At 48.4% G+C, this 24,839-nt stretch overlaps 1 protein-coding gene and 2 long non-coding RNA genes across 3 annotated transcripts; all 3 read left to right on the top strand.

The window, feature by feature from the left end:
• The first annotated feature begins 2 nt into the window (after positions 1-2).
• On the top strand, positions 3-6,111 carry LOC125181945 (uncharacterized). The gene is made up of 2 exons (XR_010834936.1): positions 3-915; positions 1,019-6,111. It is a non-coding gene; the product is annotated as an uncharacterized lncRNA (long non-coding RNA).
• Positions 6,112-6,716: 605 nt separating this feature from the next.
• On the top strand, positions 6,717-23,849 carry NDFIP1 (Nedd4 family interacting protein 1). Its single transcript, XM_067005458.1, has 8 exons — positions 6,717-6,876; positions 15,115-15,202; positions 16,378-16,508; positions 17,477-17,564; positions 17,749-17,873; positions 19,749-19,815; positions 20,417-20,522; positions 22,872-23,849. Exons 1-7 carry the CDS (start codon positions 6,838-6,840, stop codon positions 20,518-20,520), a joined length of 642 nt encoding a protein of 213 aa, XP_066861559.1. The 5' UTR covers positions 6,717-6,837; the 3' UTR covers positions 20,521-20,522; positions 22,872-23,849.
• On the top strand, positions 6,889-8,887 carry LOC136791897 (uncharacterized). The gene is made up of 2 exons (XR_010834942.1): positions 6,889-7,324; positions 7,760-8,887. It is a non-coding gene; the product is annotated as an uncharacterized lncRNA (long non-coding RNA).
• Positions 23,850-24,839: the final 990 nt, after the last annotated feature.

Raw genomic sequence — 24,839 nt, 5'->3', positions numbered from 1 at the left:
GCCGGCCTGGGGCCGGGCTCTGCCGCCCGGCTGGGCTCAGCCCGCTCGGTACCAACCCCCTCGGTACCAACCCGCTCGGTACCAGCCCGCTCGGTACTTCACACGGGAAAGGGGGAGCGAGGCGGCTCCTCCGCTGCCGAGCGCTCCCCGCTGGGGTCTGTGTCCTCCCTTCGGCCCCGGGGCGGTCGGTGCAGAGCCGCGGTGAGACCCCGGCCCCGCAGGCGTTGCCGCCTTCGGTTCCTTTTCGTGCCCGCTCTCACGGACGTTGTGTGGGATTAGCATGTCAAGAAGCAGTTAATTGCACCCGGTAATTAAGTGCGCAGGCTGCCAAAGCTCTATTCAAATGAATCAAAACTGTGAGCGCTGGGAAGGTGCTTTGTTGGCGGCACAAGGCGTTGTGGAAACAGCGTTTTCCCCAGGTACGTTAAAAAGGTGACAGACCTTAAAATGTCCGTGTTCCTTCTCACTCCTGCTGGGATGCCCCCGGTGACTGTGGGGGCCTGCCCGACCCCGCTGCCGCCCGCCCTGGCGGCCTCAGCAGCCCGAGGCCTGTGGCGCGGGGCCAAGGCCGTGTCTGGGGGAGCAGCGCCTCTCACACCTCTGCTCTGGGAGCATTTCACAGGGACCCGCTTCAGGGCGTCTCGGTGCTGTTCTGGGGCTTGGGCTGCAGGCCAACATCCCCCCCCGAGCGGCCCCGAGCTGCCCAGGCACCGGTCCCGGTGTCTGCAACATGTCCCTGCCCGGCCTGCCTCCCTGGGGGCTGCTGGTTCCTGACTGCTCGCACCGTGCCGACAGTGACCTGTGGATGTTTGTGCTGCTCCTGACAGTGGTGGTGTCCCAAAAAGACTTTTCTTCACTGCTCCAGCTCCCTTCAACCTGTGCTGGAAATGTGCCCGACCTCACCGTGCAGCCTGGGTGAGAATTAAGAGGTTCCTCACTGAAACACAAAGCTCTTCAAAGTTAGGCAGCATTTCACTTTCATTAGGAGAAAAGAATAATATACAAATTGCTTTCCTAGGACCCAGTCCATGCAGTTCCTTCCTTTTTGAAAATGTAAATGACCTGGCAAGACTGAGTGCTCCTGATGTTATCTCATCGTGAGTGCTGAGAACTGCTGGCTTGGTTTGTGCTTGGCTGGGGAATGGTGGGTGTGACAGGCCATTGCCAGATGGCTGTGGTCGGACTTGGGAAGAGCTTTAGGCCACAGAGACTAAATAAATGGAAAGTGCTGTGTGTTTCCATCAGCAGTGGTTAGCCGGCAGGCAGGGAGGTATTTCTGTGGCTGCAGTGCTGGGCAAAGAGCTGACAGCAGAGGCTCCTCCGTGCTCCCACCACGCAGAACAGCCTGGGCTTTTGTACAGGCTGTGGCCCCCCCTGTGGCTCCATGTGAAAGGACTTTCACACTTTTCCCTCTGGCATCGTATCGGTGTGATACACCCGTCGGTCCCGCAGACACCGGCAGCAGCTACAGCTCCCGTGGTTTCACCAGCACAGGTTGGAGCCAGACAGAGCTGTGCCTCTGCTGAGCTGAGGGACAGCGGGGACCTGGCTGATGTCTGAACGCTTCTCATCCTGTGTCTGCTCTTCTCCGGGTATCACCCACACACAAGGAAGGCAAATGCCGGAGGTGCAGAGTGCACAGGATTGACTGCAAGAAAGACTGTGGACTTCCAAAAGCAACAAGCTGCAGGGCAGCAACCGTATGCCCCTCTGCGGTGATTTGCGGGCTGCCAGGTTTGCTGCCATCAGAACAGCCGTGGACAGCTCAGGTCCCCTGCCCCCTACCTGCACAGTCTCCTTTTACTGCACTTTGCACCCCTCAGCTACAGAGAGCTGCTGCGTTTGAGGATCAGCCTTGCCCTACCACGCTGCTAACACAGACCCAGGGTCAGCGCTGGACTCTGCAAAGGTGTCTGGTTTAAATTCAAGTGTGATGGGGCTCTGTGAATTGCAAAAGGTCTTGGCTCTCGTTTTGATCTCCTTTGCAAACGGCTTTGACAGGAGCAGTGCACAAAGACATGAGAGGCAGTTGGCAGCTCCCAGTAAAAGCAAAACATGTTTTGATGAAAGGAAAAAAACTACAACAGTATGAGAGAGCCAGGCACGTGCATCTGCTGCCACAGCTGCCTTGTTCTGCCCACATCCCGTGTATCTGCATACTTCAGGCAGCCTTATGTTACTGAGGAATCGCTCCAGGGCTGGGTTATACGTGTGACTGGCATGCAGGATATTTTTAGGTATGATTATTTATGCATGTTACTGTTTCTGCATTCACAGCTAGCTGTTCAAATGTTGAAGAACTTCCTGGTGCCTGAACAAGCTGATTTTCCTTCCTAGCAAAAGCAGCAGATGGAAGGAAACAAGTACTTCTCCTCTGCAGAAGAAGTTGAAGTTTGACCAGGAGGTTCTAACAAGCACAGCATTTTCTTTTTCTCTGTGTTGAAGTGATTAGAGTCAACAGCGTGCACAGACCAGAGCTTTTGCTTCCAGGAACTGCCTTTGAGCACTGGGATTTTTTTTTTCCTTAAAAAAAAAAAGCAACAATTAAAAATTTATTGGCATAAAGGGCCTCTCTCCAAGTCCCATAATTAAAACATCTTTTAAATACCCACCATCTGTCACCGCTTCCTGCTCCCGCACGTCCCACCTACCTCCTCACCCCTGTTTATAAAAGAAGGAGAAAACAAGATTCCACGCTGGATGGACCCAGAGGGAGCTGCCCTTTTCCGCAAGACTCAGTCACTGCCTGGCTTCTCCCAGCACATCCGAATCCCTCTTAGGGATTTTGTCAGCCCGGGGTGGAGCCAGCCTGCGAGCAGGCTGTGCAGGAGGGCGCACGGAGCGGTCATTTCCCGGCTTTGCAGATGAGGCTCCCATGGGAAAGCTGGCAGGGCTTCACCCCACACCAGGTTAAGAAATGTTAGTCTGTGCAGGAAGGGATTTCATCTGGGTAGCAGGGGAATAACAAAAGCCATTGGTTACTTGTGTTTTCTCCAGAAGGCTGACAAAATAATACAGCGACAAAGACCACTGGTGAAATCAGTGAGTTAGGCTCCAGAACACGAGCTGTGGCAGAGCTAGCTGTGCTCCGTGGAGGCGTTCTGGAGCTCAGCCGCCCGCCTTGTCCCGCTCGTAGTCCGTCGTGCTGGCACAAACCCAGCTTCCTCCCTCAGTAATCCGAATCTGTGTTGTTGCTGAATTTCGGGAGATCGGAAGTCCCACTCGACATGTCGTCCATCTTAATGCTGCTGCCATCTTCCTTCCCCTTCCGTACAACGCTCGGGGCTTACCGAGGCACGATTCTGGACGCTGGCAAACAGGGCAGTGCTTACAGACAGCTCTGTGCCGGGGCTGCGGGGGCACTTTGTGCTGTTGTGCTCACCGTGCTGTTGTGCTCACCGTGTGGCTGCTCCTCCTTAAAGCAGCCTGGGGGGCCCACGGGTGCCCGAACAGCTCCTGCTGTTGCCACAAGCAGGCTCTGAGGATCGCAGCCGCGTGCAGAGCCAGGGCAGCACGTGCTGTGCCGGGGGGCTCGATGCCTGCAGGGCTCGGCGAGGTGCCGTGCAGCCGGATCTCCAAGGGCCCATCGTGGGGCTTCAGGCTGAGGGCCAAATGTGCTTCTAGAGCCTGACTGAGCTTGTTTGACAGGACGGCACGAAGGTGGATGCATACTGAGGTTTCAGGTGAAAAAGCTGGGGTTCGTGCCTGCTTGCACTGCGGTCATCCCTGATTCTATCTCTCTGAAGAGGCAGTAAAACCAGAAATACCCACTGAGGCCCTGACCTGCTGTCGGTACAACAACTAACATGGTTTTAAAGCAACTCAAGGTGCGAGTTAATGCTGTACTGTGTCAACAGAGCTTTGAACTAGCAAAAAGCTAAAAGAAGATACAAAACGGTACTGAGTAAAAAATATGAAGAAACTGAAGAGCATCGAGGTACCTCGAAGTGTCTCAAAGTGTGCCTTAAGATGAATTTCCTACCAATAGATTGCCAGAAGTAGTTGAGAGCTATACCGAAGGTAGCAAGGTATGAGGGGCCCATCTCCTGCTTTTTGCCCTTCCGTCACATTTTCACAGCTGAAGAAATCTTTCATGCTGTTTTGGGAAGGAACATCTCTTAGACAGCAATTGTTAACCCTCCACAGACCTCTTCAGCCAAGTTGTACAACTCTAGCTCAGGACATTCTGTGGCGCATTTCAGTCCGCAGTGTGAGCGAGACACAACACGTAACTCCATCGTTCCCTTTCTGCATTTGAAGACGCATACCTCTGGGGGGTACAGCTCAATTCGTTATTTATAGCCGATTATAAAAGTTTTTTTCAAGAAAATTGTAAGAGTACAGACAACCAGTGAACACCGCCAACAGCTCCTGGAATGAAGGGACACAACCAGACAGCAGCCAGGCTCACAGCACTCCATCGCCGTTCGGAGGGCAGCACGGTGAAGTTTCTGTTGATCCTTGCACTCTCTGGATGAGGCTTGTAATGCAGTTTCCATCTTCCTCGAGGCCAGCATTGTGAATATTGGGTGGATAATCTAGACTTTAAGTGAACAACACTTCACTGTCACTTTTTCTTAACCTGCAGGTTGAAGCCTGCTTGCAAATGGTTAAGCTGTTAAAGTGGAGAGCTTCAGAGGTATGACATGACCCATTAGCTCATGCGAACGTTTGTTGTTGCTTTTTTCTTAATTGGGTCATTTATCGCTACAAGATCAGCAGAAAGAGCTAGTTTAAATGTCCTGCTTAGTTCTTGTTTAAACACGTCTAGCTTTCAAAGTCCTTCCTTTGAGCATTATTATTTAGTTTTTAGAGCTCAGTATGTATTACAAAGTGTAGATTAAAAATGCCCCCTTTGTCGTTCAGTCATACGCCCCGATTAAAGAACACTTGTACAGAACTAGGATTTCAGAAGGCTCTCTAACATTTCTAACAATTTCATGGCTTTCAAATACTTTCACAGCATATCCTGTACAGAAGTCACTAAAAAGCAAAGACTTCAAGCTTCAGAATGTCTCTTGCGAGAAATGACATTTTGCATTGGAGGAAGATTCAAAAAACGCAGAGGCTTGAAGTGATTTGCCTAAAACCATGTGGGAAATGAAAGCAGAACCAGTCATGCACTGTAACCACAGCATTATCTTTCTACACAGCTTCTCTACCGAAGAAAATAGAATAAAAACACAGAAAGCAGCTGGAAGAAATTGCCCTTATCCCTCCTGCGTTAGTCCTGATCAGTCTAGATGGCGTAATTAGGTGGTGATATGCCTCCAGCTAATGACCGTGGCACCAACTATTTCACCATCTCTTCAGGATACTGTCCAGCATCTTTTCTGAGGATATGCACAGGTTGTGCCTGATTTTAGTCTCCCAGATGTCCAAGTCAATCAGTGTACAGCTAATTACCAGTGCGGCTGTAGCTATACTTAGGGATATAATCCCACCTCGACGGCAAGTAAATCCGCGCATGTCATCAGGACAGCTGCTTACTGCAAAAGAGACTCAGTGCAAATTGTGAATCCTGTGGAAGGGTGAAGCCAACAGTATGACAGTGCCTTCAGCTCTCAACTTCCTCAAAGGTATTTGTGTTGCAAGAAACCTGCGTTCTCTTTGTGTCCCCAGCATTTCTCAGGAGCCACTTTTGGAGGTTATTCCTGGCTAAAATCCATTATGATAGCTGCCTCTCCCTTAGTGCGAGAAGTGTGATGTTCATTCATCTCATCAAAACTTTGGTGAGCTACCTGCTCCTGCAAAGACACAATACAGAACAAAAATCCAGCCTGATCATGGTACCGAATCCTGAGCTGTAAAGCACGTCTGTATGACTGAGCATGCAGTTCAGGAGCATGTCCTCGGAGTTAAATTCTTTCATCTCTCTGAATCGGCAGCTTGGAATCCCAGCAGGGCTGATTCAGCCCTCCTCATCCTAAAGCAGATATATTTAAGTCTTATCAGCCCTAGGGGTTGATGCGGGCAGTTTTGTACAAATCCACCTACAGATGAACCGCACAAACAATGAACAAGGGTTATACAGGCTGGAAAATCTCTCAGCCAACGTAAAATTCAGTGCAAAAATTTCTGAATAAACAAACTTTGTGTGTTTTCCTGTGAGCGCTTCTTCTGGAAGGAGACTTTGAATCTGCGGCACCATCTGCTTGATGTGGATATTAAGGATCTCACGGCACCTCCTGAGGAGTTGGCCAGCGTTTCGTGTTTGCTTCGGCTGCAGTGCAGCACGTCGCGTGCCTCTTGGCTGCCCGCGCGGGCACCGTGCTCGGAGCCACGGCACGCGGGAGGCGTCGCGTTGGCACCTGGCACCACTAAGGGCAGGTTAACCAGGAGGGTGTCGGGCCCGGGACAGGCTCCCCAGGGCAGCTGTCAGGGCACCGAGCCTGTCCGAGCTCCAGAAGCGCTCGGCCAAGGCCCTCAGCCAGCGGGGCTCGTTTTGGGGTGGTTCTGCGCGGAGCCAGGGCTCGGCCAGGGTGACCCGCGTGGGTCCCCTCAGCAGCTCGGTGACCGCGAGCAGGGACAGCACCGGGTCCGCAGCTCCCGGCGGGGTCCCGAGGCAGCACCCATCTCCCCCCAGGCCCTTCCCGGGCCTTTCTCCCTTCTCGCCCAGGCCTCGTTCTCCTCCTCGCAGCGGCCTCCCCCGGCCGGCCGCAGGCGGAGCGCCGCGGGGCGGGCAGGGCCGGGCCGGGCCGGGCCGGGCGTGTCGGGGGGGCGGGAGCGGAGCCGCAGCCCACAGCGCCCCGGTGCCGCCGCCTCCGCCTCAGCAGCGCCCGTCGGGAGGCGGCCGGGCCGCGCCGAGCTCCCCCCGCTCCGAGCCCGCCCAGCGCCATGGCGGCCGCCGAGCCCGGCAGCGGCCGCTACCAGCAGGTGAGGGGGGAACGGGGGGGAACGGGGGCACCGGGGCGGCCCGGGCCGGGCTGCGGGCTCGGGGCCTCGGCGGCGCCGCTCCGGGCCCGGCTGGGGCGGGCTCGCGGCCTCCGGTGGCGGCGCCCCGGGCGGAGGCCGCGGGCAGCGGCTGCGGGCGGAGCCTGCCCCGGGCAGCGCCGGGCTCGGGCCCTGCCCGGCCGCGGGGAGCGGCGCGGAGCCGCCGGCGGTGACCTTGGGGGCCGGCCCCTCGTGCGCCCCCCCCGTGCCGCAGGCCGGGCCCCGGGTGTCGGTTTGAGGGCAGCCAGCTGCCTGCGGTCCCCGCCCGGAGCCGGCTCGATCCGCACCGCCTGGAAATCGGCGTGAATTTTATTTCGTCTTCTACGTGCGGTGCTCCCCGGCTCGGGCTGAAAGCCCTCTAGGCCAGAAACCGGGCTTAAAGAGCTCCCCGGTGGGTAGATTCGGGTTTGTTTTTCCTTGCCCCGGCTCCCGAGGGAGGGGAATGCTCTGTCAGCACCGGGCTGCAGGAGGGGAGCGGGCTGGGGGCCCCGCCGTGTGCCGCACCTCGGTAGCAGAAGCAGAGGCCTCGTTACTTAAAGCAAGGGAGAGAAACTCCTCCGAACCGTAAACGGCTGCCCTCCGTTCCACGGGTGTTGTTAGCAGATGTCACTGGGTCGCGACTTTCTGTTGGTGTCGTGATAGCTGCTGGGCTCGCTCTTGAGATCACCGGGTGCCACTTCCCCTTGGGACAGAGCTTTAATCTCATCCCCGTGACTGGATGTCACTGCTTTTACGTGTTAGATGTGTAAAAGATATGTTAACTTGTGTGCCCCCGCCCCGAAGCATGGCTGTCCTTACTTACAAAGACAAATCTTGTTGTTCTCAGCCACGTTAGGTACAAATAACCAGGTCTCCTTACAAATCCCCTCCCAGAGTCCTGCAATTGGTGCCGACCCCGACAAACCTCTTCATAAACGTCTCTTACAAAGGGATCTGGCTTCGTGTCCTGTCGTCCTGAGCCTGTGGAGATAGGTGACAAAAATGCTGAAGGACTCTGTTGCCTTCTTCTTTAGTGGCTCTCCCGACCTGACCGATAAGAACACTGCTGGTTTCCTTAAAGAGAAATGTGAAAAGCTGTCCTTTCGCCAGCTCCTGCTCACACATCAGGCAGACACATAACAGGCACTGTTATTGCTGTAGAGCATAACTCTGCGTGGTACAGCAGAGATTAGAAAGGCAGTCTGTGCCCCTGAGGATTTGTGCTGCTAAAGACAAGCTCCTAGGAGAAGACGGGTGTAATTGAGTGCGGAATGAGAAACCGGCGTACAAATGTATTTATTTCTGTGTAGCTATTTAGAAGTTGCTTTTCTCCCCTTGCCCTGTTCCAGAACAGGGAATCCATATTGTTGTAAAGTGTGTTACTGGCTCCTCGTCTGTGTGTTGCTCCGAAAATCCCTGCGTGCTGTGAAACTAAGGGTGTAGAGTTGGTATTTACTTGAAGAGGAGATGAGAGTGGGGAAGAATCTCTCCCGACACTGGATGTGTCAGTTTTTTCATACACTGAAGCTTATTGTGTGTACAGATGTACAGCTAATAAATGTCATTTGTGCCAGTGAAGAAAGGCTTGTAACGAAGTGATAGCCATAAGGCTAAACACAGGATCCAGCAGATGTAGGTAGCGCGTAGAAATTCAGAACGAGCTCATTTAATCTTAAATTAAATCTTAAGTTACTGGGTTATGGGGCAGTGGAGGAGGACTGAATGTTTGAAATCTGGAGAACTTTTATTTTTGGGAGAAACGTAGTGCACCAGTGGTGTTTGGCACACAGTTAGGCAATTCCTCCCCGGCTGAACGTGGTGCGCTGCCGGCGTGTGGCGGAGCCGTTTGACATCTGCCCCGTGGGTGCTAGTTGTGTATCGACGGGTGTGCCTGGGAGCAGCTCTGAGGGGTCGTGGGCACTGAACGTACTAAATATTTTCAGAATTCCCTGTGCGTGCTTTCAAAAAATAAAAAGCGATAGGATAATCTGAGGACACTAGAAATGAGTAATTGAGCTCCAGCCCCGTGTTTCTTCCTCTACCCTGCTCCTCGGCCCTGCAGACCCGTGCCGGCGGGGGGGCTGCGCGACCCCCAGCACCTCCTGCGGTGCAAACTCGTCACCTGTGGCTGTTCCCTGACATGTGCAGCGTTAAAGGAGTGCTTACGGCACGTGGTTTATTTTCCAAAGCCATTTTTCCAAAATCTCTAGCCCGTGCGCTCTATTCCGGCCATTAGGTAACCTAATAAGAAATAGCCTGCGTTTGCGCCTTTGAGCGGCGTGGCACTGATGTAAGGCGCTGAGGAAGCGCAGGACAAAGGTAAGACAAAACCCCGGAGAAAGGCCCTCGGCCCCTTTGTGCCGGGCAGCGCGGGCTGGCGCCGTGCGGCTGGGCAGGGTGCCCGCGGGTGTCGGCTCCTGCGGCAGCGCAGGGCTCTGCGCCGCGGGGCTGGGGACGGGAGGTGCTCGGGAGGAAGGCAGGCGGTAGCACGAGGTGCTGCGGTCACTCCGGGCAGTGCCGTGTCCCCAGAAGGGCTGGGGCCGTTGTAGTTTGGGCTGGGGCTGTTGTAGTTTGGGCTTGCCTTGGGGAAGGTTGTTCAGGGTGTGCTTAGGATTAGCTGGCTTAAAGCCTTCTGAGCATATCCCCTTGGCGGTGAGTTCAGCAGCAAAAACTGTATTTTGGTTTTAGGATCGAAAGGAGCCTCCGTTCTGGAAGAAATACTTAGGCTTTTATTAGGTTTGTGAACGCTCTGTGTTAACTGCTTTTTACGTGAGGCATTTGGGAATGTATGTGATGTATATGAGTAATGCAAACCCACCTAGGATATGGTGGGTGTGTTAAATAATAAAGACACATTCCTTTTTTACGTGGTATTTTTTTCCGGTTCCGCTTGTTGAAGGCTAAAACGGGTTGTGAATCATTTTGTAATGTGAGGTGGCTATGGAAAACATAAGGAAGAAAGATTTTTCCATTTGTTTGGTTTTCTTTCAGCGAAACCGTTAAAAGAAATGTATTGCAGAAGAGACGCGCGTGCGTTCTGAATCCGTGGAGGGCCGCGGTGCTTGCTTGCTGCCTGGGGAGACTGACGCGAAGTAGGAAGGGAGATGGCTTACCTCAAGCTTGTATTTGATTGTTCAGTTGAGGAGGGCGTGCGGATCAAAACTAAGAGATGAGAACGTGCCGTATCTCTCAATGCCAGCAGTTAGCACTAACGTATCAGTGACCGTCACTTCCTTGGTGAGGTGTTTGTCGGTTGCCGAAGATGCGCTTCCCAAGGATACTCGCAAGTAGCTGGTAAGAACGGTAAGGAAATTCCCAGGGTTGGTTGTTTTGTTTTCTTTTGTGCGTGCAGATGGGCAGAGCTGGAGGTCCCCTTGACGCAGAGGCAGCGGAGGCTTACCAAAAAGCGGCAGAGCCTCTCGCACCGCCGCTCCCCGGCTCCACCACGGCCGGCCAGTGCCAGTGCCGTGCGTGAGCTACGCTGCTCTGTGCGGCACCAGCTCGGCCCAGGTGCTGACGTCTCAGTAAGCGCACGCTGCTTGGCCTACAACGCCTGCGTCTGCACGCAGCGGGACCCGCCAGGTCCGCTTGGAAGGTTTCAGTGGCTCAGTGTGAAAAGGTAATTGCAGAGTTAAAATACATCCGCTCTCTAAAGCTCAAAGGGCTTGGGAAACATGAGTAGCCCAGTACCACCACGTAGCTCATGTAAGAGCAGAAGGTAGCCTTGCAGGCGAACTTCTGAGTTTTAAATGTTATTTCAGGTGTCAGGGTTGTGTTGGACTCTCAGCCGGGCTGCTTTGGTGCCTGTTCCCTCGTCGCTGAAATTCCACGGGGCTCAGCAGCCCCGTCGGGGAGGCAGATGCGGCAGCAGTCCCGCGGGCCTTCAGGTTGCCCAGGGACTCAGAGGAGACGTGCCACCTCCTTCTGGGGGGTTGGCAGCGCCTTCTGAAAGTGGCCGTGCTGAAAGCAAGTTCCTAAAGTACTTGTGTGTGTGTGAATTCAGATTGTTTGTCACTGGATGTAAGAAGAAAAAAAACATTATTAAAATATGTCCATTCGTTTCGTTTCTGCCTCTTCCTGTGAAATACCCAAATTTGATAGATGGAACAAGAGGATTTTTAAAATTGAAGGTGCTTAACATTCTTCATGTGATAATAAATTTTTAAAACTATTTTGAAGCGCATGAAATATCCAGCATTCATTCTTCCTGTGCTGTGTGAGTGTCCTGAAAAACGTACACGTGATCCTAAATATTACAGCGAGGCCTTCTGCTTCGTTAAGTGTGTGAAATTTCATTACCGCTCTCAGAGGTGGAAACCTCCTTCTGTATGAAACCTCGGACACGGGAGGAGGAAGGGCCGAGGAGGAGGAGGAAGGGCCGAGGAGGAGGAGGAGGAGGAGGGCCTTCCTTCCAGCCTGCTCCCCCGGGACTGGCGAGGAGCAGCCGGGTGGCTGGGTGCTGTCACGGCGATGCAGTTAAATGAACTGAAAGAGCTTCGGGGAGAAAACAGTTATTTGCTCATCAAGGAGAAGGCTGCCGAGGGTTGGCGCACGTGGGCCGCCGTGTCTGATACTGATCATTATCCCTGCTGATTAGTAAGTTGGAGGAGCCTGAAACAGCACTGGGCGAAGCCAGGATTTCGAATCAGTGCAAGCTTTAGGTGAAGCGTAAGGCGACGGGAAGAACTGTTCTCTCTTTTGGACGGGGCAGAGACTTCCTTTGTCTCCGAAAGGCCAGAAATACAAAAGGAGAAGAGTGCGGGGTGTTGGGAGCGAAAAGGAGCCGTGCTGGGAGCAGGCTGTTCACTTGCTAATTCGGTGATGACATCTTTTTTTTATTACCATCGTGTGTATCGGTTTGCAAAGGTTATGATTCCGTTGTTCTGAGAAAAAAATCAATCCTGCCACCGTTTTAAAACCTATTGATCCTTTCTCTGTTACTAACCTACATAGCCGCCTTTGAAGCCTCGCAGAAACCATAGTAACAACGGGATGAGCTCTGATCGGGGCTGTCTTCGGTCGAGGAGTCCTCGGTGGGATTTCTGGGCAGCTCTGCCTCGTGTGCCAGCACGTGAAACAGGAACTGAAATGCGGAAAACGTTGACGCTGCGCTGCCGAGCAGGTCCCGTACTGACGCGGCACTGCTAGGACAAGGCTCGCGATGATTCCGAGTTACTGCGAAGAACTCCTGCGTGTAGCCTGAGGACTCGGGGCGGGGGGAAGCTTAAAGAAAACCCTGCAAAGCTGTGCCAGCGGCCCGTGGGCTAAGTTCAGAAAATTTCCAGGAAGGAACGAGCGTATTTATTGGAAAGACGTTTGTTAAAAGTTGGGGTGGGAATATTTCAAAAGGTTGTATGAGGTTTGGACGTGGATGCGGCGTGCGTTGCCACGTGATAGGGCCGCGGCTGGGGGAGGTGACGCAGAGAGGCAGTGTCTGCTCACAGCTTCTTGATGGCTTCTGTCTGCTGGAAAGGGCATGTCCCTGGGTCCTGCCCTGTTCTGTCAGGCACCGTTCTGTCGGTTTAGCCATCAGGTGAAAAAACAATCTCAGCCAGAGTCTTGTTTGGATAGCTGTACACGGTGCTGTAAGCACTGCCCATTCTTGATGCAGCAAATACAAGAGGCGTGCTTTAAAAGCTAAAATCTGTCGGTGAATCAGAGAAAGAATGCCTGCCAGCCTCGGTCAAAGCCTGCCCTAATCACATTCCCTGAGCTCTGAGGCCTTGCAGCAGCAGCCCGGAGGGGCCGTGCGGCTTCCGAAGCGCGTGCGCCAGGTGCCCGCCCCGCCGGGATGCGAAATGGAAGGCTAGTGCTGCCGTAGCAGCGCTGGGCATGTGAGACCTGATGATTCATTCTTCCTGTCACATGAACCCGTGCTGTTCTGCTAATAAGCACTTAGCTGAATTTTAGATGCCTGGAATCATTAAAAGGGCTGGAAGGCAGTCGCGTACCTCGACCATTAAAAGGAAAATCTGCTTTCTATAACTGCGTACCTCACAGAGCCTCCGGCTCAGTTTTAAACAGTAACTACATTTTTTGTGTCCTTGCGTGAATTGTTGTGGTTTGGAGCTAGCAGGAGGTCCGTCTTGCTTTCTCCTACATGATGCAATTGCAAAGAGAATATAGTAAGGATCCTAAATGTAAGGATTAATACTGTACCAGGTGTCCGTGTCCTCTTTTGTTTCCTCTCCTGCAGTGCTCTCACAGCTAGCGCTTTCCTTTCCCCTTCCCTGGGGTTGTACCTTAGGTCGGACGTGTTTTCTTCCTCTCCTGCTCGTGAGCCTCGGGGTGTGATTTCTGCCACCCCGCTGAGGAGGGCAGGGAGCGCAGGGCGTCCAGCGGGCGGTGTCCGTAGCGCCAGAGCCTCCCTCCTTCGTTACCGGGCCGCCTCTTGGGCAGGCGGCAGGAAAACGTGCTCAGGAGTATTGAATTTTCATGGGCAGACCGAGAGTGAGCACGGTGGAGCATTTCCTGAAAATTCCTAGGCTGCAGAGCTGAGGGAGACTGAATCAACTGCTGGGACCTCTCGGCCTACTGCGGGCTTGTTCCTTAGCTTGCCCTTTTCCCTTCTTGGCTGATCCCCGGGCCTGCGGGCAGAACTGCCCGTGTCATCGCTTGCTAACCCAAGTCATTTAAACATTACCAGGTTAAACTCCTTCAGCAGCAGGCGTGTTTGAAACCTTCCCGACTTCCTCGGCGCAGGGAGCAGTGACCCAGCAGTAACGTGGGGCGGGTGGCAGCCTCCCCTGCAGGAGGCCAAGGGCGAGCGGGGCCGCGGTGCCCGGCCGCGGGGCGGTGAACCTCTCTCTGCCCTGCAGCTGCTCGTTCCTGCGGGCAGGCGGCCCTGCAGCCCATGGAGGTACGCGGTTGTCCTGTTAGTGGCAGGGAAAGCCAGACGGCGTGCGCTCCTCCCTGCCAGCTTGTAAGGCGAGGGTGCCTCCCAGTTCGGGCCTGCAGTTGTTAGGGTGCAGCCGTCCCACGAGTTGCACATCTGAAGAAGTTTTGGCTTTGACTTTCGCTGCGGATGTGGATGTAGTGTGATCCTTTGATCTTAGGTATCAAAAGGAAAAAAAAAAACACAAGATACCGTACGGTGATGTATAAAACAAGACCTTCATTTACAAGTCTGAGCTGATTTTTTTCCCCTGATATGCCGCACAAGCAAAGTAAGAACCTCCAGCCCTCCTGAGCTCTCAAGGCTCGGGAAGGACTTGAATGCCAACTTAAGAAGAAGCCAAAAGCGTCTCTCCAAAGAAAAGAAAGCAAATGTCCCAGATGGCTGCAAGTACATTAGCATTAGTATGCAGGAGGAGGAGTGGAGGAAGATGTTAAGACAGAAGTCGCAGGGTTGCTGTTGCTGAGGGTGGCTGCAGAAGAGGTAGCGTCTCTCCGTGCGGGCAGGCGGTTCAGCCCCAGCGTGCTTGTTTGAAATGAGTTGTCTTTCTGCGTAATTTCTTTGTCGATGAGATGATGAGAAATGGAAAGAACAAAAAAAAAATGAGGTGGCAGCTGACTTGTAAGTTCTGTTCTGGTGCGTTCTGCTTTGAACCCATCTGGTTTGCTGTTGTCAGCGTCTGCGATCAAAGCCCGGGCTCGCATACCTTCTTCATGCGAGTGACGCTGTACGGTTGGTAAGCTGCGTGGCTATTTATACAGAGCCTGTGGGAAGCACAGTGCACCAAATAAACTGTCTTCTCTTCACTCGTACAGTGTGAAAGGGTGAGGGGAAATGGCAGCAAGAATCAAACTTCCTTGTACCATTATATATCCGCTAAAAAAAACCACAAAAACCTTCCTTAGCAAAGCCCCGGGCAGCAGTGGAGACTTCTGCTGGCTATCTCCTGCTGTGTCCTCAACCGGGACAGATGCGATTGCAACTCCTAAGCTGGGGGAGCTGAGGGATCTTGGGAAGCGCCAGGGGGATGGAGAGATACCAGAAAGGTGTGTGCTGTGCTGTGCTGTGCTGTCCAGCAGCATAGCCCAGGTGTGCGAGGACACGACTTGAAAGCACATCAAGGCTGAGAGGCCGTGCTGATAATCTCAAGCGGGAGCGCCTTGGAGTGAAGCCAGCAGCTGCTCAAATGCCCTGTGCCATGGAACAGGCTTGTTCCAGAAGAGGCTGCTTGTGCCATTAAAGCTAGAGGGATGCTTCCGCACGTCTGGGGACACGCAGTTAACTTCTCTTGTGTGTGGTCTCTTCAGCTGCAGAATGAAGAGGAGCCAGGCGAGACCGCACCGGTGGTAAATGATGCCCCTCCGCCCTACAGCAGCATTTCTGCGGAGAACACAGGTAAACGTGCGAAAGGAAATACCTAGGTGTGCTCTGGTGTTCTTTCTTACCTCCTTAATTGTTCTTGTAGTTGTTCTTGTAATTGTAATCGGCATTGCAGCATCCTTACTGAGCAGGCAGCGAGGGATCAGAATTGATCCAGAGACACTGTTGTTACCTGTGGTTTGGGAGATGCATTTTGGCTGCGGTCATCTGAAGTCTTCCATCAAGTGGAGTTCAAGTTACATTTCGCAGCGTTCTTAGTAGTTTGAAGACAGTTGAAAATCAAAGTGCTGTGAGCATTTGTGGTACTCCTCTCATTTGGCATTTGAATGATACTGTGCTCCTTCCAAAAATGACTCGCTGCTTAAAAGGGATTAAAGAATTCATGATTTCTGCAGTTTTCAATAACTAAGGACTTGGTCATAAGGGTTACACTTCTGATTCACCGTGCTGTCACATAACTCACTACTAGCTTTGAACAAAACAGCTTTTGTGTGCTGGTTGTGTGTCAGAGTGTTTTGGCGTAGGTAAACCTTCCCATTTTTTCTCCAGAGCTTCCACAGTCAACTTCTAAAGATTTGTGAATCAAATGCAGCGTGCTGTCAGTCTCTCAAACAGCCAGCTGGCTTTGGACAGAAGTTGGAATATTGTGCTTCTCGAGCGAGCTGTTGAGCATCCTGCCTCGGCACGTAGCTGTAACGATGTCCCCGTTAGTGCCCATTCCTTAGGGTGTCTGAGGCTGTGGGTCAGAAGCGCTGTTTGATTTTTTCCAATCCCTTCTCCCTCCATCAGAAAACAATTTGGAATCCTTTTCTGGAAAAACTGGTCACTAGTGGCCTGAGGCTTGGAGTGATTCTTCTTTGACTAACTCCAACCATTTGGGATTCAAAAATGTGACTCCTTTTGTTTTACTGAAGGAAAGGCACAGCATGTGTTACTGTTTCAAAAATAAGTAGAGCCAGGCATGCTAAACAGTGCTCTGCATATCACTTTGTATTAGAGAAAGTGCTCTCTTGTTTTTTCCTTCTTGTTCTGGGATAACAAGAGGCTAGAATGATGGGTAGGAGACAGGAGGAAGCCTTAACAATATCGGGTATTGGGGTCTTTTGGAGTCTTCTGAAATATGTCTCATTCCCGGCATGATATTATTAAGGAACAGACAAGTTACCTCCTGTATAACTTTCTCATTGCAGCTTATTTTGACTACAAGGATGAGTCAGGATTTCCTAAGCCTCCATCTTACAACGTGGCCACAACACTGCCTAGTTATGACGAGGCAGAGAGAACCAAGGCTGAAGCCACAATTCCCTTGGTTCCTGGAAGAGTGAGTACACTTGGCTGGCTGTATGTCCTTCACATTTCTTGTGTAGAATTTCTGTTTCAAGTCCTGCTTATCAAGCGTCCCGACTTTTCTTACTTAGCTTTTAAGGGCAGTGATATTATACACTCCCGAGAGTTCTGAGGTGTGAGTGTTTTTTGTTGGTGGTGCTTTTTTTTTGATTTTCCTCTAGGCAGCTATGATGATGTAAGACATCTCAGTAATGCCACTATTTGCTATCCAGATTAGTTTGGCAGGCTGACAGAGGCAGTATACTATAGCTCTGTGCACTGTGTCAGTGAGGTTTTTGTTTTTTTTTTTTTTGCTTTGTTTTGTTTTAAGATTTAGGATTAATTTTTCAGCTGTTTAGTGTAACTACTCTTGATACTCCTGCTGCTTACTTAGTTGACTTTCCCAGGGGTCAGTCTAGTTGATACAAAGATGGTAAAACCATTCCTCTATTGCAATATTTTTTTTTAGTTTTTAAGTATCTTTTTTTTTCAACACGGTTATCTTGTTCAGTCTGTTGCCCCACCCCTGATATCATTAAATTTCCACAACTCCTTCTTTAACTCCTTCTTCATAGAAGCCAAATCCCTTGCTGAGATGAAAAGTTTAATTTTTCTGTTTGAGCAGGGGCATTCTTTATAGTGAGGTTAACAACACTCAGAGTCTTGACTGTCTTCAAATAAATAAATAAATAAAAATAATGCCAATGACTTAATATATCATGCCTGCATCCTATCCTTGGGATTTTTTCCTGCTTGCCTTTGTAGCCTTTTGATATTTAGTCATATATTCCCCAAAGGGGGCTTTCCTTAAACGTAGACTAAGCGTTTTGTATCCCTCCGATGTACGTTGCTTTTTGAGGGCTGTGCAGTTTGCTATCTTGAAGAAGCAGATGCAGAGGAGGAGTTGCTGTGTGGATTGAATTGACTTAAATCCACCCATTCTTTTCTCCTTTTGATTTGCAGGAGGATGACTTTGTGACACGGGATGACTTTGATGACACTGACCAGCTGAGGATAGGAAATGATGGCATTTTCATGCTAACTTTCTTCAGTAAGTACATGGCGAAACTTTATTTTTTTTCCAGACTGTTTCAGAACCCAAAATAGTTATTTTCACACTTAGGTTTATGTAGCACTACGAAAAACCTGTGCGTGCCAATTTTAAGGGTTTGATTTTTTTTTTCCCTTGGACTATAAAGAGGGCTTGATCATCTGCTTTTCTCTTGCTTTCTCAGTGGCATTCCTCTTCAACTGGATTGGATTTTTCCTGTCTTTCTGTCTGACTACTTCAGCTGCAGGAAGATACGGGGCCATTTCTGGGTTTGGTCTGTCTCTTATCAAGTGGATCCTTATTGTCAGGGTAAGTTGTGTAGTGCAGCAACATGTACTGGTATTCTTTTTTTTTTTTTCCACTTTTTTTCCCCCCAACTCATTTTTGTCACTTATACTGAATTTATTTGTAGTAAATTTAGCTTTTTATGCTGAAATGGATTTTGAGCCCCTCACTCGACGAGGACGGAGCTTTTTTGTCGTTCTGTTTATGCAGTTACATGCTGGGATTGTTATTGTAATAAAGGAGAATAAAGATTGCACACCCAAGGATGTCTCTCTTTGGCAGAGCCACCGTTTTGGATCAAAATGTGGTTGTGTGTTGAGCAGTAACAATGATCTGATCTTCATAAAACATTTATCCAGATGAAGCAAGCCCTGCAGTCAGCATAGCGATGTTCCTCTCCAGGATGATGATCTTTAGGTGCTGCTTTGAAAAATCGATATTCTCTGAAATGTGGGTTTGGTGTGAGCATGACCGATGAGAAGAGGGAAATAGGGACTTGAAAATTAGGCAGCGTGAGGTTTGTTTTGTTTTTTTTTGCTGAAGGGAGACGCAGTGACCACGTAGTCACATGCATGAGAGAAGCTCGCTGGTGCCCTCTGGTGAGTTGCGCATGTGAGACAAGCAGCAGGTGATGAGAAGTGTGCTTTTCTATTTTAATTTATTTCCCATAGTAACGGTGCATATCCAGGTTGCTAAAAGATCCTCTCTGCTCCCCTCCACCGGATCACACAGGGAAAGGCAGGATGTGACTGATCAGCACTGGTTTGTATTTTAGGAGTCCAGATCCAAAGAAGGGGTCCTGCTGGTCATAGACCTCTGCCTACAGAAGCAAGAAAGGCTGGTGTAATATTTTTAAAACTTGGAGGCGGGGAGAAAGTGAAACCTTTCTGGGGAGAAAAAATAAAGATAAAAGATATACATGTACTGATGCTGTAAGAAATGAGAAAAAATAGTCAAAATACTCTTTTGGAGGGGTTGTGAGAAAATATTTCTGTAAGAAAAGATTTATTCAGAGCCATGGAAAGATGGTGGCTGTGAAAATGGCATGCAGATATCCCTGGCTGTCCCCAGCTGAAATTTTTAATTTCAAGGAAAAAAACCTCAGCTGTGCCTAAGTAGAAATAGACAGCATTAGTGTTAACATGGTCACTTCATACCTAGTATTTGTAGGCTAGGAACTGGATTTGTAAATACAGTATAAATTTTTTCTGTAAAAACTTAAGATTTTGGGGGACATCCTGTAACAGTGGTGTTAAAGACTATTTGCTGGATTAAGAGGTATGACAAAGAGCAGTGACTTTAACTGCAGATTTGATTTAAACTTTGGTATCAAGCTTGCCATTTGTTAGATTTTTAAGTTAGAATAGAAAGAAAGCAAAATTATTGCATTTACCATTGGTGTAGTGAACTTAAGTGCTCTGCTAGTGTTGGTGCCTTTCGTTCAACAGGCAGCAATTCTCCCAGTAGAAAATACTGTCAAAGGGTTCCACAGGTATGGGGTTTCTTTTTGACTGTACTTTTGTTAGCTATGCTGTCCTACCTAACAGTGCAATTACGTGATGCGCTGCTGCAAACCTGGTCTCTCCCTGTTCAGAAACTACGAACATGGTTTATCAGCATCAAAGACGTGGGGGTGAATAGGAATACTTAGTCACTCATGTATTTCTGCTCCACTGGTTGGAAGAGTTCATGGCTGAGTACTGCATCTGTTCCATTGCCCTTGGTTACAGTTGGTCAGAGGTGTAGAAAAAAGTTCGTGGAGGTAGTTCATTCCCTCCCGTCTGTGTAGTTAATAAGATGCAGGGTTCTATAAACTCTCTTGTGTGCAGAGGGCTTGAGAATAGATTTGGGTTCAGTCTGTGCTTTAACTTGTATCTTTTTTTTTTTTTTTTTCTTCAGTTCTCCACCTATTTTCCCGGTTACTTTGATGGTCAGTATTGGCTTTGGTGGGTGTTCCTTGTACTAGGTAAGTGTTTTGTTCTGAGAGAAAGAGGAAATGTATGCTTAGAACTCTGTAAAGTGCAGTAAGGGCTTTTGTAAGCACAGCTTTACTGGCAGCTAAAATACGTGCATGTAGATATAAAACTGAAGTGTAACCCTCAAACTCTTCCTGAGCACATTCTGTGTTTTGAAGATACACATATGCAATGGCCTTCTGTCATCATGCTTGGTGTTAGTGTCGCATTTATCATCCAGAAGGGAAAAAGAAGAGAACAATACTTGTCTTCAACATCACTGATGTTGTCTGTTCTTGTATTTTAAATGGAAGAGTGAGTTGTAGTCTTGTGGACGGTCTTTTTTTTTTTTTTCCCCCTCCTTTGGAAGCGGCTAGGTCTCATTTGGAGTCGAAAGTTTTGTGATTGGCTAAGGAAAGTTTGTTTTTGAGATTGGATGAAATTGAAAGATCAGGTGTCATTGATACAAGAAAAGTTCTTGTATTTAATCGGCATTTACGCATTGCAGCAACTTAGGTCCCTCTGTGCTAGTAACAGTGAGTTGAACTGCTCCTTCTCTAATTGCAGAAGCAAGATCTGCCTTAACCAGACAAATGTGTTTCTCTCGTCTAGGTTTTCTGCTGTTTCTCAGAGGATTTATTAATTATGCAAAGGTTAGGAAGATGCCAGATACTTTTTCCACTCTCCCCAGAACCAGAGTTCTCTTTATTTACTAGAGGTAAGCTTTCTGCTTTCATGAATTTGTTCTGATTTGTTTTAAATTTTATTTTGTGACTAGGCTTTTCTTTGCGTCAATATTTTGAGAACACAAGACAGCAGAAAACAATTGTTTCTTGGTATCCCATACACAGCTCCTGTTTCTACAGATGGGCAAAGTCCAGACTGACTTGGTGGGGGGTAGAGGAATACTTGACATTTCTTCCTGAGTTTTCCCTTTGAAGAATTTTAAATTCGTTAGATTCCATGAATTGAATTGTACAAACAAAAGCTCTGCCCCTTGGTGTTGCACTGTATTTGACAGGTGTGTCTTTCAGAATAAATAATACGCCTGAAACATGTGGTATGTCCTAAACATGAATAAAGGTCACAAAATCTATTTGGAAGACTGTGCCAGTGTGTCTGGCTTATGTCCCAGAAAGAACAATTTGTCTGAATTTAGTGTGCTCTTTGAATTTATTGCCAAGTTCCTGAAGAAACTCAACTCTTGCACGCCATTTCTCATTGCAAACCTCTCCTGCATACTTGAACATACTGTTCTACCTGAACATTTTGCAAAAGCCTTAATGCCTAGAAGTCTTTTTCTTTAAGGCTGATCCTTAACATTGCTACGTTCCTAATGGGACTTTAAGGGAGGAGATTTAAGTAGTTGAATCCTTCTAGCATAATTTCCTGCTTACAGCAGATAATGGCCTTGCATTAACTGTCCCTCCCCGAGGGGAAGGAAATCCTGTAATAGTTTGCTTCCCAGATGGCGAGTGCAACATGATGCTCCCTTTAGAAAATTCATAATAACACTAGATTTCCCCAAGACAGGGTTCAAGCAGTTGCAGCTGGGACAGTGGTATAAAGAAACCAAACAAACCCCGGCTTAAAATTGAGGTCATTAAATTGTTCAGAATTTAAAACCAAAGCTTAATTTTCCAAATGCATTTTCCTTTTATTAGAAACTGCGAGTTGCTTAAGATTCTGCTTCATTTCTGTTCTGCAATGGGAACATGCTACACAAAATGAGAATTGTGCAATGTTTTCCAGCTCGGGTCGTCCAGTGGTGATAGCATGTAAAAGTAGTTCTTCAGTCAGTTTATTTAAGTGTTTCTATTCCATTTAATACCGTTACTGGTTTATGGTGGACTTTTCTGTTGACCTCCTCCAGGATTTGTAATATCCTCTGAAATTCCTGCTGAGTCACCAGAAGGATTACTTCCCTCAGGTGTATAGTCACATAGTGAGAGCATTCAAGCATCAGCTGTGTCGTCTGTAGTTTGTTCTCACTGAACAATTTTTTTCTATTTTGCTTCTTTACTGAAACTTAATTTTTCATTTATTATAGGAACTGTGCGGTTTCTTGTTGCACAGGCCTTTCCTGTATTTGGAATTTGAAATTGTAATTCTAGAGACCTTGCTTAACTCCTTGCTTGTAAGGATGGAGGTGTTGTATTTTTTTAAAATCTTTTTTTAATTTGTTTATTTTTTGGACACTTGGGAGCTTTCAAAAAGCACTCTTTTAGATACCTTGAGATAAATGTCCAGGGTCACTTCTAAAATCTACAACTTTGACATTTTCATTGGAAATAAATCTTTAATCCTGAATTCTGAGAAGGGAAACCGCAGAAGACTTGGATTTTCACTATATTATTGTTCTTAAGATTAGATTTCTGCTGCAGGACATAATGAAGAGGGCTCTAAATGATCATTATCATTTTAGAGGGGCTAATTTTTAGAATATAAGAAGGGAAAGAGGAGAGGAATAATTTGTGCAAATAAAAAAATAATAACTGGTGAAAACGAATCTAACTGAAAGCCTGGTGTTTGCTGTTCAGTGTGTGTGTACGAGTAACGGACATCATTCTTGACAGTGTCTCAGCAGAAACCACCAGCTGTGTGCCGAGCGCGGGTGTTTTATGTCGGATCTCAGGTCCGAATGGTTCTACCCAGCATGACTGGAACAGGCAATTTGTGAGGGCTGGTGCCTCTCATACTGAAACGGTTGATATAAAGATACAGAAGTCATAATCATCGGGTGTGGATGCAGCAGATAAGACGTAGTACAATTTTGTTCTCTTCTCCTAGTGCAAATGCAGTGTAACTTCATGAACGGATGTGTTTTTATGCTGGAGTTTCTAAGAGCATTGCCTGTTTCAGTGTCTGTTTTTAACTCTTCAGGAATTTTAACTCTTTAGAAGTGTAACATATACACAAAAACTGCACATTTCATTAGTCATGTCATTGTGTACTGAGATACTTCATAAGCCTTTAGACATCCTGCACTCTTTGTGAGCTACATCCTTCTGTTATCCAAAATAGCAATCTAACTATAGTTTCAATATTCAATATCCTTCTCCAACAGATGTTTTCTGGCAAATGTCTTCCTGCGTTAGTGAATTCTCCCTCAAGAAGTAATAGGACACCTGCAGGAAGTGAATCAAGACTCTGAAACAGAAGAAAAAATAATCACCTGCTTTAAAATAAATAAATAAAAGTACTGTTGAAAAAAGGAGAAGCATTTCTTTCTATTTGTTTTTAGGTGTAAAATTTTAATAATTAATGCAGAATTCTGTAATCATTAAATCATTAGTGGCTAATGTTTGCAAAAGCTCTTGCAATCGAGTCTGTGACGTGCTAATAAAGCCTGATGTAGTCTCTGTAGTAATTTGGGTAGCATGAGCTATGCCCCGCAGCCAGCAGGGGACAGGCTTGCTTTATTTCGTTCTGCATCCTGGGAGCAGGTTTGGACTCCGGTCGTTAGTGTACGGTGTGCATAATGCTGACTGCCCCGAAGGGATGAGCTCAAAAGTGTAAGTGAAAGCATTGCTGTGGTTACATACCTTGCTGCTGCTTAGTTCTCCACCACCTGTGCTATCTACGTCTGAAAGGAAAAATTGGTCTGTACAGTACGGATTCTCAAGGTGTAATTGGGAGAGAGTATTATTTTGCAGGTGGCGCAAGTATTAATTTTTTAATAGTCTATATTCTCAATGTTGTAGTATACTTTTCTTTCATACTACCTACTTTTTGGACTATATAGAGATTTTCACAGTACACCTTGGTAGTGTAAAGATAAAAGGTCACATTGCAACTTTGTATAAAAATTATCTTGCAAAACAAAGGGCCTTTTTTTTCTTTGGCTTGGGACTTTTGAGACAATTCCTAACATACCTGTAATTCTTGCTTTTATAATTTGTGTTAGCAGAGACTATGATGCATTATAAATGTAGATTTAATGTCCACTTTTGTGCTTTCCGCCAAGTGGTAATTCACTTTGGAGTTTTACTATGTTAAAACTGTAAATATAGCAGAACATTAATAAATGTCACTTACGTAGCAATTTTTGCTGTAGATCAGTGTTTAATTTAGTTTCTATGCTTTATTGCATCTGGTTAACGATTACAAATGCAGATTTTCTGCAGGAATTTCATCACTTCTGCACAGAAGGTGTGACACAATCGGACTGCTTTCTCCACTTCAAGGTATCCTCCTTCCTTTTTGTAGCCAGGTCTTCAAATCCTGAGACAGTTTTTAATTTCACCCTGTTTCTCTGGCAGTTGAAACAGCAATTCCATAAATTTTTGGGGGCGTGTTGGGTTTTTCTCGGTCTCGCATACATAAGCTATCTGCTTCGTGAAATGGTTTATTCATAGTTTTGATTCACGGCCGAACTTCACAAATGTACAGTCTCGATAAACAAGCAGTCGGGCGGACAGAGACAGATGGGGGTTACACGGCGACTTCCTTTTTAAACAAGAATAAGCGTACACAGAATTATTAAGTTTATCCTGCAAGGCAAAATCTGGAGCATTAGGGAACTCTGAATCATATTTGCCCAAACTTGGTAGATCGGCCTTGTGTTTACTCTCTTGGCATTTGGGCCTTATTTGGTCTTGTATATTCAGAGAACCAGAATATTTGGCATGCCTGTTCCTCCCCGTTTGGTGGCCTGGAGCTGCAGACACCTAGAGCTCAGCTGGTCGTCTGCAGGCAGCGGCTCTGGCCGTCCTTCTCCAGGAGCACGGGCAGGGAGGGATGCCCTGCTGAAAGGGGGTGGGTGACGGGGTTTGAAGAAACCCATGCTTGTATTCAGCGCGGGTTAGCACAGGCTCCAAGCTCAAATAATTACTTTGGGTCTCTGACAGCTCAGCCACTTCACACCGCAGAAGCGGTGGGGCCATGGCGATCTCTGGTGACCGAATACCTTTGGCCTGCCTGCCTGCCTCCTGTCAGCCAGGTTGTTTTCTCTTTCCAGCACCGTAAACCTCTGAGCAGGTTCAGGCAGGATTCGCATTTCATCTCCCAGAAACGGATTTTGCCTTTTCCCTGT

The sequence above is a fragment of the Anser cygnoides genome, chromosome 14 (genome assembly GCF_040182565.1).
Source record: "Anser cygnoides isolate HZ-2024a breed goose chromosome 14, Taihu_goose_T2T_genome, whole genome shotgun sequence".
In the NCBI taxonomy this organism is placed as follows: domain Eukaryota; kingdom Metazoa; phylum Chordata; class Aves; order Anseriformes; family Anatidae; genus Anser; species Anser cygnoides.
Note: the sequence above shows the minus strand (reverse complement) of the source record. Positions and strands in the feature narration are given on the sequence as shown.